Here is a 14285-nt window from a genome sequence, read left to right as displayed (position 1 = left end):
CAGTCCCATCGAAGAGACTTGGATAATGAACTAACTAAAGCGATCCAATGCAGCCATAAAAGATAATAATAATATAAATAATGTACAAGGTGCCAGAAAAAACTCTGCAGTTTTAAATTAAACTTACTTTTACATATAGAATTACAAATGCATTTTATTACATGAAAGTACAGTCTAAAATGTTTTTACCTCTTCAACAAAATTGAATATTAGCACTGTTAATGTCAAACCAGTTATACACCTCATTCCACACTCTGGCAAACATGATTAAGGAATCAATCATGCTTGATATTCTTTGGCACAGGGGGTAAAGTGATGAGTTTTTCTTGGTATAGATGTTTCTAACATAGCCCCCCCCCAAAAAAAGGAAACATTGGTATCAAATTGGGCTTTGCAGTGGCCAAATGATGGAAGCTTCTCTGCCTATCTAGTTGGGAAATAGTTGAGTGCACAACTTCTGAATGATATGGAAGGGTTCCATCCTGTTGGCAAATTAGACTCTCCATATTTTCAACCTGCAAAAACACAAAGTTCTCCAACATGTCCAAGTACACTATACATATAATAGTCTGGTCATGGTAAAAAGTGGCCAAAGAATATGATTATGCATGATACTACACCAAACATTCACTTGTGGATGATTCCACAGATTCATGTGGATCTTCTGAACCTCATAATAGACTATTATGGCGACTCATAACTACATGAACAGGAAATTTTGCTTCGTCAGAAAATAAAATGCGCTGTAAGTAGTTTTCATCAGCAGAAATGAAGTCGTTACAAACCAAACTCTTTGTGGCTTTGTTAGGTTTAATTTCATGGAGTAGCTAAAGTTTATAAGAATAAAAGTTTCGATTTGTAAACATTATGAACTTGCTTTTAGGACTGTTTAGTTATGACTAACATTACAAATGTCCAACAAATTCTTTCTGTATTTTCAGCAATTGTTCTGTCTATCGGGTGAGTGTCCTTTCAAAACACTTCCTATTTCCAAAATTGTTTACACCACTTATATTTGTTTCTGTCTGGCTTATATAAATTTTGTGGCTTAAATGAATTGTGCATCCACCTTTAGAGCTACTGCATGGTCTGTACAATCATCATGAACTTGACATAAATGTCTCATCTCCAACCAAAATTCAGTTGAGATACATACCACGTTTCTACTGTGCTACTCAAATATTAAGGTTATGGCTACTATGAATTTTGTATCTTCAGTCAGGTATTTTGGTTCCCACCTAGCACAAAACTTATAAAACCAGAATGTCTGTCACGATCCAACAGTTTTGCTCTCAAAATTTGTGAAAATCCATTTCAAAGTTTGGAAATCAAGAAATGTTGTTAATTTTGTACAATTTGTTCAACTATTTCAAAATTTTCATCACTAATGATGAGTAACACCATTCCACCCTCTTGTGCATATCTGTACACCACTATCTTACAGTACTGTTAATTGAATAATAAATAAAATACAGTTAAGTTTTAGAACACAGAGTCCTTCCTTGCAAGATAACTATATCCAACAAAAGTCATTTAGGAGAGTGACAATGCACCAGTCCCATGTTTTATAGGCAGCTGCTTTTTATCAGCACTGAACAGAACAGATAGAAGAGCATCAAATTATATTAAAAATTACTGTGCATTCATCGATTGGGTTTGCTAAACCAATTTGCTCATTCTCAACAACAATCCAGAAATGACTTTTGGAGTAACTCTCATTCATTAATTACTGGAATAGAAAAATTATGGAATTCAAACCGAGTGGTCTTACAGCATGTATTTAAAATTATCCTAACACTAAAAAAATGAGAATAACATTTAAGAAAAAAGTACATACCTGAATTGTTTGATCTTCATAAATTCCTTGTACACGTATAGTTCCACCAAGTATAGCTTGAGACAATGATATATCTGCATCAGTATGGATATCTGCACCATCCCGTCTGAAGTAATCCGATTTAGCAACTCGGAATGTAATAAATAACTCTTGATTATTTCCAACACCAAGCCTAACTGTTTGAGAATCTTCAACACCTAATAAAAATATGCAACACTTCCATTAATTTAACTAAAACATCCTTTCAATTTTGATTTAGAAGATTACTTGAAATAATAGAAAATGAGTAAATAATTCCACAATCGTAACAAAAGCATTAACATATTTGCTGATAAGCCTGCATACCAGCAATTGGATTGCAGTGTGCTATGCCCATGTTGGTCTACTCTGTAGTATTTATGCTTTCATCAACCTTAACAGGCATCAACAACTTCTGAATGCTTTTGTACAATTGCTAAATTATTATAATGGAGTTATTTATACCTGGTATAATGTATTTCCAAAAGTTTTTAAAATTAAGTATATTATATATTTCTCTAACAATTGAGTTCAGTTTTACTATTTCTAATTACAAGTTATTCTTGTAATTCTTTTTTTTCCATATATATATATATATATATATATACCTGACTTGTATACATGAACACAAACACACACAATTTTTTTCTAAAGGTTAAATTATTTAATTAAAATAAAAAGATCCCAATATTGGTAAATTATAAATAAATTATTTATCCTAGGTCAATTTTTGATAGCTTGTATCAGAACTGTAAATAAATATATATGTTTTTATCATTTAAAGAAATGTTAATTAGAAACAGTAGAAATGCTTGTTTGTGTTTATAGACAGAAAAAAAAGGAAAAGTAAAAAAAAAAAGGTATAAATATTAAAAATAGTATCTTTTTTTTGTCGTCAGTCATTTGACTGGTTTGATGCAGCTATCCAAGATTCCCTATCTAGTGCTAGTCGTATACCCTCTACATCCTACATCCCTAACAATTTGTTTTACATATTCCAAACGTGGCCTGCCTACACAATTTTTTCCTTCTACCTGTCCTTCCAATATTAAAGCGACTATTCCAGGTTGCCTTAGTATGTGGCCTATAAGTCTGTCTCTTCTTTTAACTATATTTTTCCAAATGCTTCTTTCTTCATCCATTTGCCGCAATACCTCTTCATTTGTCACTTTATCCACCCATCTGATTTTTAACATTCTCCTATAGCACCGCATTTCAAAAGCTTCTAATCTTTTCTTCTCAGATACTCCGATCGTCCAAGTTTCACTTCCATATAAAGCGACACTCCAAACATATACTTTCAAAAATCTTTTCCTGACATTTAAATTAATTTTTGATGTAAACAAATTATATTTCTTACTGAAGGCTCGTTTAGCTTGTGCTATTCGGCATTTTATATCGCTCCTGCTTCGTCCATCTTTAGTAATTCTACTATTCTGCTATTCAGAAATAACAAAATTCTTCTACCTCCATAATCTTTGCTCCTCCTATTTTCACATTCAGTGGTCCATCTTTGTTATTTCTACTACATTTCATTACTTTTGTTTTGTTCTTGTTTATTTTCATGCGATAGTTCTTGCGTAGGACTTCATCCATGCCGTTCATTGTTTCTTCTAAATCCTTTTTACTCTCGGCTAGAATTACTATATCATCAGCAAATCGTAGCATCTTCATCTTTTCACCTTGTACTGTTACTCCGAATCTAAATTATTCTTTAACATCATTAACATGTTAAAATAGTATAGTAGACAGAAAAAGTTAAACATTGACATTAAAAATGAAATAAAATCTTAAATGTATGCTAAAAGCATACGAAAAACAAATAAAAATCACAGTGGATACAACTTTAAAAAAGGAACTTAGAAGAATAAAAATTACCATTCAGCATATACCAAATGATTTGCCTTTATAAATCGCAACAAGACAATTGATAACATCATAGTTCCTAAACATATTTCATACGTCGGTCCCTACTTTAAACTTGCAACGTAATGCCGCACAACAGATACAATCCATAAGGAATGCCGCACAACAGATACAATCCATAAGGAAGTGGGGTACTGTTAGTTGGCAGTCGCAGCGAGCATACGGAGTGCCAACTAGTTGGCAATTAGATTATTGTACGAGAAATTAACTTAGAAATTAACACTATAGATGTTTTACTAATTAAATTTTTTCCTCCATCAACTCGGTTTTTCAGTGATTTAAGATCACAGCAAACATAAATACAGTTAAGAACTGTCTAAAATATAAAATAAAATTGTTTTGTTTTTATACATATTATGAAAATAACTTATTAAAGAAAGAAATTAATAACAATAACACACCAGCTGGTACTGGAACTGTAACATTTTTTCTTTGAACAGTACTTCCTTTTCCTTCACATTCACTACACTTGTACTTGATAAACATGCGTGTACCTTGACAATAACGGCAAGTAGATCTCATCATAAATGGCCCTGTTAATTAAAACACAATTCAATAATACTATAATAAAAATACAAATGTTCAATGATGGGTTAGATGTTTTTCTTAGTTATTTGGTGTAAAATGCTATTTAACACTACAAATTGTACAATGAGTTTTTTTAGAACAAAGAGGAATGATTTAAATTTAATGATCACTTATATTAAAGAAGCTACAGACAGAGATCATGTGGTGCTCTGTCAAAAGCGAGCAACCTTTCATTCTTCTACTATTCTCTTCATTTACTCATAATTCCAACCTTGATGGTGTCCAAATCCACTACATCTAATCTTCGACACAAAGTAGCTCTGTTTCCTTTATAGCATAGTCTTCTAAACCAAAGTCTACATTCCTCATAAGAAATTTGTTATTTTCATAGATTTTCTCCAGCACCGCTCCACTCATCCTGTTTCTTTACCAGCAGACATCAGCCCAAATGGTACTTGTTTTCCTTCATCTTCCCTTCTTAATAGAAGAGAAGAAAATGAACTGCTGTGTGCAATGTGTGGCATTCACTGAATATTTTATTTAAATTTCCACGTGGTTGTTTATTAAATTTTTCCTTTGATATTAATTAGTATACAGAGTATTTCTAGATTAATTATAAGTAATTTTTAATAATGGAAAAAGTAAACTACTCAAAGAATTCTTTGATACATCACTGAATACAGTATATATCTTCAAGTTTCATTCCTGTCTAACACAGTTATAGTTGCCTCAGCGAATCTGCGAGCTTGTGACGTCATGTGCTGACACCTCATATTATTGTTTTCCAAAACATTATTTTTGCGCGTAATTATTATTTTTATTTACACACAATACGGGGGCTCAAACAATACATTTATGTTCTGCGTTCAATTCTTTCCGCTTGAATTGATTACATATAAATGCTTAAACACTCAATCTTGTAAACAATAACAATTCCTTAACCAATGACCAATGCTCTGATTGGTATTATGTACAGGCCTATAAAAATTTATACATGCGATTAGAAATGATGTCTTTCATCATGATTATATTTAGAACTGTCATTCGTAATACATGAGGTGTGTATAAAGAACCTTTACTCCAGTTTATATAGTGTTCAGTAAAGGTATTTGGATAGCGATTTTGTGCGGACATATTATTTTTTAATTACTCATTATTTTTCGCAAATTTTTTGTTAGTGTGTTAGTGTACTGCAATTTACTATGGCAGAATTTAAATCCGTAATTAAGAAAAAACTTAGGAGTTCATGCATATGAAATTATCAATAATATTTATGATTTTATGAAAAAAGAAGCTCTAAAAGTAGGTAACATTAACTAACGACAAACATATAATTGGCATTCAAATATGCAAAGAAAGAACTGCTACTGCTTATGCGATATCAAGAACATAGGTTCAAAAATTCAGAAGAGAAAAAAGACATAATTCTTCAACCAACATCCCAATCGTGTTCTTTCAGCATACCAAAAAAGTATAAATGACGTTCAAAACCTGTCAGTGGACTGGACAGTTTTGATTTAGGTGTAGTTGAAAGAACAATCAATGAATTTCATTCAAAGAAGAATGAATTACCTACTTTAAAAAAAATAAGGTAAGAACTTCAGTCATCTATTGATTTTAAAGGCAATGAATCAACTTTAGCTGTTATTTTGAAAGAGTTAGGTTTCAAACGGCATAAAACTGAAAATAACAGAAAACTTTCAAAATCTATCAGGTGGGAAAGAATTGAATATTTGCAGGCAAATATTCAATATTTGCAGGCTAAGTACAGACAAAGCAATGGTACAATTCTTTATTTGGATGAAATGTACGTTTTACATTATTTGACAAAGTCATGGTCTGATGGTATTGTTGAGGAACTTTGTGTGCCGATTAATAAAGGTGACCGTTTAAGAGTAATTCATGCTGGAGGAGAAATTGGTTTTATTCCAAACGCATTATTAACTTGGAAAGCCAGTTCAAAAAGAGGCGACTATCATAAAAACATGAATACTGATAATTTCATGAAATGACCACATGAAAAATTGATACCAAATATTCACAAATGTCAGTGGTAGTTGATAACGCCCCTTATCACAATTCAGGCATTGATAAAGCGCCAAATTCTAACTCCAGAAGAAAAGATATTACTGGCTGGAGAAAACCTATATTCCATATAGTTCAAAAATACTGAACACAGTTATATGAATTAATAAAGTTACATAAAAATAAAGTACAAAAATATCACTTTGATGAACTTTTGAAAAAACATGGGCATCATGTTCTCCCACCGCTGGAAACCCTATTGTGGAAAGTAAAAAAAAAATTGAAAAAGAATATGAAAAATTATACTGGACTGGATGTGTAAAGTTCCTGTCCACCACTATCACCTGATTTAACACTGATGGACTTCCTCTGCTTCCAGGAAATGTCGAGTTGCGGCACCAGATAACATAAGAAGTTGCCACCATAGATCAAAACATGCTTAGGATTTGGAAGGAAATTGATTACAGATGGGACATCTGCCATGTTACAAAAGGTAATACACACCATTATTGAACATTTATAAATGAAATTTGAACATATACTGTATTCAGTGTTGAATCAAACACCACATTTCTGAAAGTCATTTACTTTTTTCATTATTGAAGGTTACTTTTGTATAACTAATTTCAAAATGCCTGTACGTAATGCATTTTGTTATTAAAAGAGTATAGAAGGTATAGCAAAACCACTTCACTCCTCATTTACTAGCATGAGAAATACTAGAAAAATGGCTAAGCAATTTTCAAAGATGATTAATGTCTATGTCAGGTTGTCCACAACCATTCAGTTATGGCATCTAATATAGCAGCAAATAAAATTTCAGTTTTTATCTCCTGATTGTAAAGAATTCCTTCCCTGTTTCAAGTAGATAAGTAATTTCAATACTTACCACATGATCTATAGTAGTATACTACCACTACTAATGCCTGACTACTAATACTATCAGTACTAATACTGCCTGCCTTCAAGCATACAATCATGCTTTTGCTTCTCATCTTTGAGAAGCAAATACATGATCATATGCTTGAAGGCAGGCAATAGTAATAATAATGGCAGGAAGTATCAAGATTACAGGAAATAGATCATGTGATAAGTATTAAAATTACTTCTTTACTTGAAACAGGGAAGGTATTCTTTATAATCAGGAGATAAAGCTAGAAGTCTGCTATTAGCATATGAACATTATTCTAAAAAATCACAATTTATAAACATACACCATTTAAAAAGTAAATTAAACAGAAAAGTAAATCATTAAAAAAAATGTTAAAACAGCTTTATTTACCTCTTTGTTCAATGAGGCTAATCATTAATCATCATCTGTATCCCTTGTAATCAGTGATATGAGCGAAATTTTATAGAATTAATATTAATTTACATTTGCAATACTATTATTTTTTTTTTATTGCTATTAATTCATTTTAGACCCACATTTGCATCTCATTACCTACCAGTGCTCTTATTTGATAAATTTTAATCAGTTGCTCAATAGTATACATATTTTTGACAAAAAAATATTCTGATGCCATCCCAAGCAACTAACCTGAGGCTCATAAATTCTACAGTATAGCTTTTTAGATTGTTTGTGACTACATTTACTATTACATGTTTCATTTAAACAAATTATTTAACAAACTTGGTTTTTTTTTATAATCATAATTTTATTGCTACAATATTTAAAACTGAATATATGAATCCACTAGATAAATCCTACCTTTCATTTGGCTAAGTAAAAATAAAATTTTTAAAGGTACTTTCATCTTCAGTCTCTTTCCAATTTCTCTTTCAGATTTCTGATTTCAGTTTCTCTTTCAGACTTCATTTTAATGTTTTTATTAAAATATTCCATTATCATTCAATTAAAATTAGTTTCCATTTTAAGTCACTAGTGACTTATATGTTGTGACACTGTAAATAAGTTTGCTTTTGTGATTCACACTAGTGGTTTAAGTTTACGCTGTAAAACAATTATGGAGAAATTAAAACAGCTAGACAATCTGAATCTAGATAATATAAAACCTATTACACAACAAAAAATTATGAATGTTACATACCTGTACGTACAGTTTCCATACCAGTACCATTACAGTATTGACATCTTTCTGCTTTAGTGCCTAACTCTGCACGACTACCTCTACACTTTGGGCAAGTATCAATTATATTAACAGAAATCTCCTTATTACACCCCCTAGCTGCTTCTGTAAAGCTCAACTTCATGATGATCTGAAAGATTTTAACAAATTACATATATATATATATATATATAATTAATAATTTACTAATTACCTGGTAACAGAACAAATCAAATGATACAAACCGTTCTTAGTTGAGCCGCCAAGTCAGATTTATAGGTTTTATAACTATTTTTAACTAAATCAAACTGGAAATGGTTTTTATATCAATAAACATGATCTAAGATATTTCCAGATAGTGTTGCTGGACATCAATCAAAATATACAAATGATATGATCAATTTTCTTGTTAATTTTGATTGATGAATTGGAAGAAAAAAACATTAATTACCGTGCCAATTTAAATAAAATTTTAATTTAAGAAAGTGCAAATTATGATGCACAATTAACTTCTGTAACTAATGAATTACTTTTTAATTATTAATACCTAATTAAAAAGAACAAGACTTTTATAAAGACTTTTTTTAGAACACAGTCCATCTTTGTAAAGATATACCACACAACATAGTTCAGTTACGGGGAGCAACAATGACAGCAGGTCCACATTCTACAGTCTGCTGCTATTAGGAGGGATAAATAAGCTGAGCCACCCTGTTCATTACAGCAAATGTTAATATTTGGAATACCTCATATGCTTATAAAATGTGCTTACTAGTACTTTATATATTTTATAAAATGTCCATAAAAATAATAAGTTACCCAAAATAACTAATTAGAAAGTGAAAGCAATAATTCCAGGTTAGTTTAGTAAATCTGAGAATAACATTGACAGCAATGATTATAGGAAACCAGCATCTGAAAATAAAGTTATAGTTTAAACAAAACCACCAACTAATGAGGCACTACTATATATGGTGTATAGTCAAAACTAATTATGCTTTAACATTGTTTGTAAGAACCATCTATCAATTTACCATTTACTTGTTAGCAAGCCTGAATTTACATCAAATAATGATAAAATTGTTTTAATTTCACAATTAGACCCATCTATTCTCCCAAGGATACCTAATAAAGTTATATAAAAGAAATCTAATACACTGAATTAAACATAATAAATGAAGACTGTTCAATGTAGTTTTTATTGTACCCTATGGAAGAATAAGCAAATTTTTTTTAAGTTTCCTATGACAGCTAATGGTAAATAAATTTTTATCATTTATTTATAAAAAATATTTGATTTTTTTTTAGAATTGATATTTTGGAGGCAGCATATTCAGACCCTTACAATGGTTAACAAGTTATTTCACTAAAAACTATGAAAAGAAAATAGATCAACCAATGTTTGGACTCCACGTAACATTTGATTGCAGCTAATGTAATTCTCCAAGGGTCTGCTTCTAGATGAAGCAGACTGCACACTATGTATGCTTTTTTTATTTTTCATTTTTGACATCAGATATTTTTGAAAACATAATGCATAAATTCTAGTTAATTGAAAAAAAAACACAAAAAAAAAAAATAAATGAATCTGTCTCCTGGTCTTTAATGAATTTAGACTTTCAGTCAGAATTACTCTTGATGTTCTTTATATTGTCAGGAATATAGGAACAAAGGTCAACATAATGGCAATTAAAAAAATTATAGAGGGAGTGTATGATTACTATATAGATAATAATACTTGAGTTTACTAGAAACATGGCAGTTTTATTAACATTCATTTCAAGTCTGATGTGATAGACACTAGTGTTGTAAGAAAAATCAATCATCTGGAGAAACTGAAATTACGCAGACGGGTAGAATTGATTAAGCAAGACCAAGTTCAAACTGTTTTTCTGTCAAGAGGTAAAACGCTAAACATTGCATCGCAAGTAAAATTTTCCTACATGTATGATATTACTATTTTCAATACATATATATAGTTGCCAGAAATTTCAGGGACAGACCTAAAAAAATACAAACTTTTTCCTTTTTGCAACTCAAAATTAAAAGCTTTCAATCCTGATGAGGCAAGGTTTGGCACAGTCTGCCACTTTCCAGAGCTTCAATGAAGGTGGCGGCTTCCTTAAAATGTCTTGCTGTGTTCTCAACACAAATTTCAGACATATTAAATTTAGATGCTATTGACAGAATGAGTTACTACTGCACTTTTGCATACCAATAATTATCCACTTGGTACCTTGAGACACAGATGATTGCCCATTTCCACAGAATTTACTTTCACAAAACAGTAAAACATATTAGCGAGGTTATAAACAATGAATGGTCTGACATAACAAGGTCATGAGAGAATGTGTACGTAGCCAATCAGTCACAAACAAGACACAGAGAAAATAGCTATGCGGTCAGAACAGATCTAAGTGTTGCCAATCAGGAGTTAGTAGAGAAAATGCGCTTCCCACTGAATTTCTTGGAAAAAAAATTTGTTTTTGGGGCGACCAAATACATAGAAATTTTTTTCCCCAAGGTAGTATATTATTATTTCACGATCATTATGCCATAAAAAAGCTACAGCAAATATTTCAAAGCTGTAGAATTAGACGTTTGAGAAAAAAATTTTATTTCCAAAGGCATTAAGGCTAGAGCAGTGAAATTTTTACTGAAAACCTATAATCTGATGCCTAATAACATCATGTAAAAACATTGACTGAAATGCAGTTAGGAACAAAAGCAGATTCTACAAAATGAGGCCTGTATCTAAACTTTCTGTTAACTTGTAATAAGGAGGGGAAAAGATTGTAATAAAGGTTAATTTTCTGGTTTTCATTTAAACTGAGCTGAAAGTATTTTCGAAACATCCATTTTCCCAAAATAAAATGCATTTTCATTACCAGAACCTTGTTACTCTTTTCATCAATTTAAAAAGTGAACTTATTTTTAACAAAAAAAAAAATCTTTTTCATAGGGAAAATTAATAAAACAATAGGTTAATAATTTTTTAACTCTTTTTTTGAAAGTGTAAAAATTCACTGCGAGATAGTTTCCTATGAGTCATCTAAATCGATCTGAAAAATCGTAACTGTCACGGAGAATTCAAGACTGAATCTTCTTCATCAAGTGGAAATGATAATTTTTTTTACAAAAATTATTTAAACTGGTAAACTGATAATTACATTATATCTTTTAATTAAGCAATAATCAATAGATATAATAAAATCATTACTAGGGTTATATCTCTGCACACATCACTCATGGACAGATTTTAATAGAAAATAATTCTTTATATATATCTTTATAGATTCGTATCCAATTATTTACAGTGATATTGGATTGTCAAAAGTTAGAAAAATTGCCTTCAAGAAAGAGAAATAACTTTTCTTATTATTCAGTCTGCTAAAATAATGAAAGTACCTCAGTCCTCTGAAAAAGCTGAGATACATGATTCTCGGTCAGCTGTTGATGAAGAGCAATATGCCCAGACTCAAGCTGTAGATTTGTCTACAGCAGAAGCATATCAAAGCTTCTACATCAAGAATGAGGGAAATGTCAGAAGAGAGGTTTCGGGCTTTAACTTTTATTTATCAGTACTATTTGTGCAACCATGAGAATAAAGAACACAACAGGGGTCCACCAGGGTGCTCTGCACCCTTGGCTAGTGAGTCAGAGCAAGTGAAATAAGTTCTCACCAGCAAGTTTATTTTTCATTTTTTATGACCACATAGGATCACAGTAGTCAGTAAATTATCAGTCTGTTTGAAGACTTCAGCCTTCAGTCCCAAGTCGGGCATTGCAGTCTTCCCAGTACTTTTTGTTCCGACCTTCATGCCCTTTCTGGTGTTGAAAATGTTCACGAGTTTCTTTGTTGCGAGTGTGAAGAGAGTATTTTTACCTTATTTTTTTGTTGTTTAATTTTGTCTTGTCACTGGTGTAAGGCCTATTTCCTTCAGATCCTCTTTCTCTAATCCATCAGCATCCCACCTTGTTGTTTTTCAAGTTGAGATTGTACTGAAACACCCATTTCATTAGTCTCAAATCTTGCATCCTCATGATGAATTCAAAGAATCCAAGTCTCCTCTTATCCATTGTATTACTGATGGATTCTAACTCTTTGAATGCGGCTTTATTGGGCATGATCCACCATTGCCCAGCTTTCTGGTACTTTTTGTTGATGCAGGTTCTTCCTATTCTTTCAATTTTCTGAAGTATGTTGGTCTTTGACTGTTTGTTCAGCAAGAGTGTTTCTGCAGCATATGTGACTTCTAGTTTTATAATTAGGTTGTAGCGTTTTATTTTTGTGTTTGTGAACAGATGTTTTTACTGTAAGTGTACCAGGTTATTAATTTTTGTGCTTTAGCTAGTTTGTTTGTTCTTGTTTGGATTGAGGTTTTTTCATTTAAGTTGTTTGTTATTATTTCTCTGATGTATTAAAATTTTTTAATTGTGTTGATTTTTGGGGCATAATTTCTGTCTTTTCAAATAATATTTTGAGGCCAATTTTATTTGCAATGTTTTGAAGTTCTAATATTTGTGTTTTAGCTTCATCAATATTGTTTGCTAGCAGTGCCAAACCAAGGCAGTTTGTTTTGATCTTTTGGAATATTTTTATTTTTGGGAAGCATTTTTAGAGCCATTCCCTCATTGCCACTTCTAGAGCATAGTTGAATAGTAGCAGTGAGAGTCCATCACCTTGACACAGTCCTGTTTTGATCTTAAATGGTTCTGAGAGTTGCCTCTGAATTTCACTTTTGACTAATGTTTGTCAGGATCAGTTATTAATCCGGAATGTAGTCCGAAGTGTCTTAGAATTTTTAGTAAGGATTCTCTGTGGATGCAATCATGTGCTTTCTTTAAGACTACATATGGTATCACCATGACTCTAATGGAAGTTGTAGACTGATTCTGTTGAGCATGAGTCTTAAATAATTTTTTGTTGTGTCTAGTAGTGAGATTTCCCTGTAGTTATTAGGGTCTGTTCTGTCCACATATTTGTGTAGTACGTGAATGAGGGGGAGTCGTCCAGGTAATTCTTTGATCTGGATGTTGAAGAGGTGTTGATAAAGGGCAATTTTTGCTGGTCTTCCTGTATGTTTCCAGATCTCTACAAAGATCTAATCTTCTACCGCTTTGTAATTCTTTATGGTGCAGATTTTCATCCTTCATTGGTAGGGTTTGGGGGTTCATATTTTTGGAGTTATTTTTTTTAAGGTGACCAGCGAGTTTATAATTAACTACACATATAATATATGCATATATATTATATTATATAATATATATGCATTATATTATTAAATAATATATATTATATGTGTAGTTTATAATAAACTACACATAATATAATATATGCATATAATAAACTATAAAAATTAACTACAAAATCATTACAAAATACATACCTCTTGCGCTTGTCCAAAACCATACTTTGATTCAGCAAAATCATCATTAAAGTTACTCGCTTTAAATCCTCCTTCGCCAAATATTTTTCTAAACAATTCTTCAGGATCTATAGTCGAAGTAAAGTTCCACTGTTCATATCGGCTACCCATGCCACCAGCACCGCCTGGATGACCAGCTCCAGCACCACCTCCCATACCCATTTGTTCTGATGTTGCTCCCCACCTATCATACTCCTTCCTTTTGACATCATCACTCAACACCTACAATAAATAAACACCATATATATCTTTATTAGAGTCACATTTTGTTTATTTTCAGCTCAAAAATCTTGAGTGAAGAGAGGCTGACAACAATCAGTGAGAAATGAACAACACATTCATAAACAACTAGAAGATCTCCTAAACATTAAAAATGTAATTAATGCTTACAAGACCCAAAAATAACAAGAAAATGCAACAAGATAAAGAATCTAGAACGTTATGGTTCTGCCA

The 14285-nt window shown here is 31.5% G+C and overlaps 1 protein-coding gene across 7 annotated transcripts in view; it reads right to left on the bottom strand.

The window, feature by feature from the left end:
- The window catches only part of LOC142320431 (dnaJ homolog l(2)tid, mitochondrial-like), a 106410-nt gene that overhangs the window by 75909 nt on the left and 16216 nt on the right, over nucleotides 1–14285 (bottom strand). For all 7 annotated transcript variants that reach the window (XR_012755384.1, XR_012755385.1, XM_075358184.1 and 4 more), the window contains exons 3-6: nucleotides 13794–14054; nucleotides 8386–8554; nucleotides 4183–4314; nucleotides 1838–2034 (exon numbers count right to left, since the gene is read on the bottom strand). Coding sequence is in view for 5 of the 7 variants with exons in the window: in XM_075358184.1 (XP_075214299.1) it covers nucleotides 1838–2034; nucleotides 4183–4314; nucleotides 8386–8554; nucleotides 13794–14054 (759 nt within the window). In the remaining 2 variants the exon portion in view is untranslated. The remainder of the gene's footprint in view (nucleotides 1–1837; nucleotides 2035–4182; nucleotides 4315–8385; nucleotides 8555–13793; nucleotides 14055–14285) is intronic.

This window comes from Lycorma delicatula, chromosome 2 (genome assembly GCF_047948215.1).
Source record: "Lycorma delicatula isolate Av1 chromosome 2, ASM4794821v1, whole genome shotgun sequence".
Taxonomy (NCBI): Eukaryota; Metazoa; Arthropoda; class Insecta; order Hemiptera; family Fulgoridae; genus Lycorma; species Lycorma delicatula.
The sequence above is the reverse complement of the archived record's forward strand: the minus strand, read 5'-3'. Positions and strand labels throughout refer to the sequence as shown.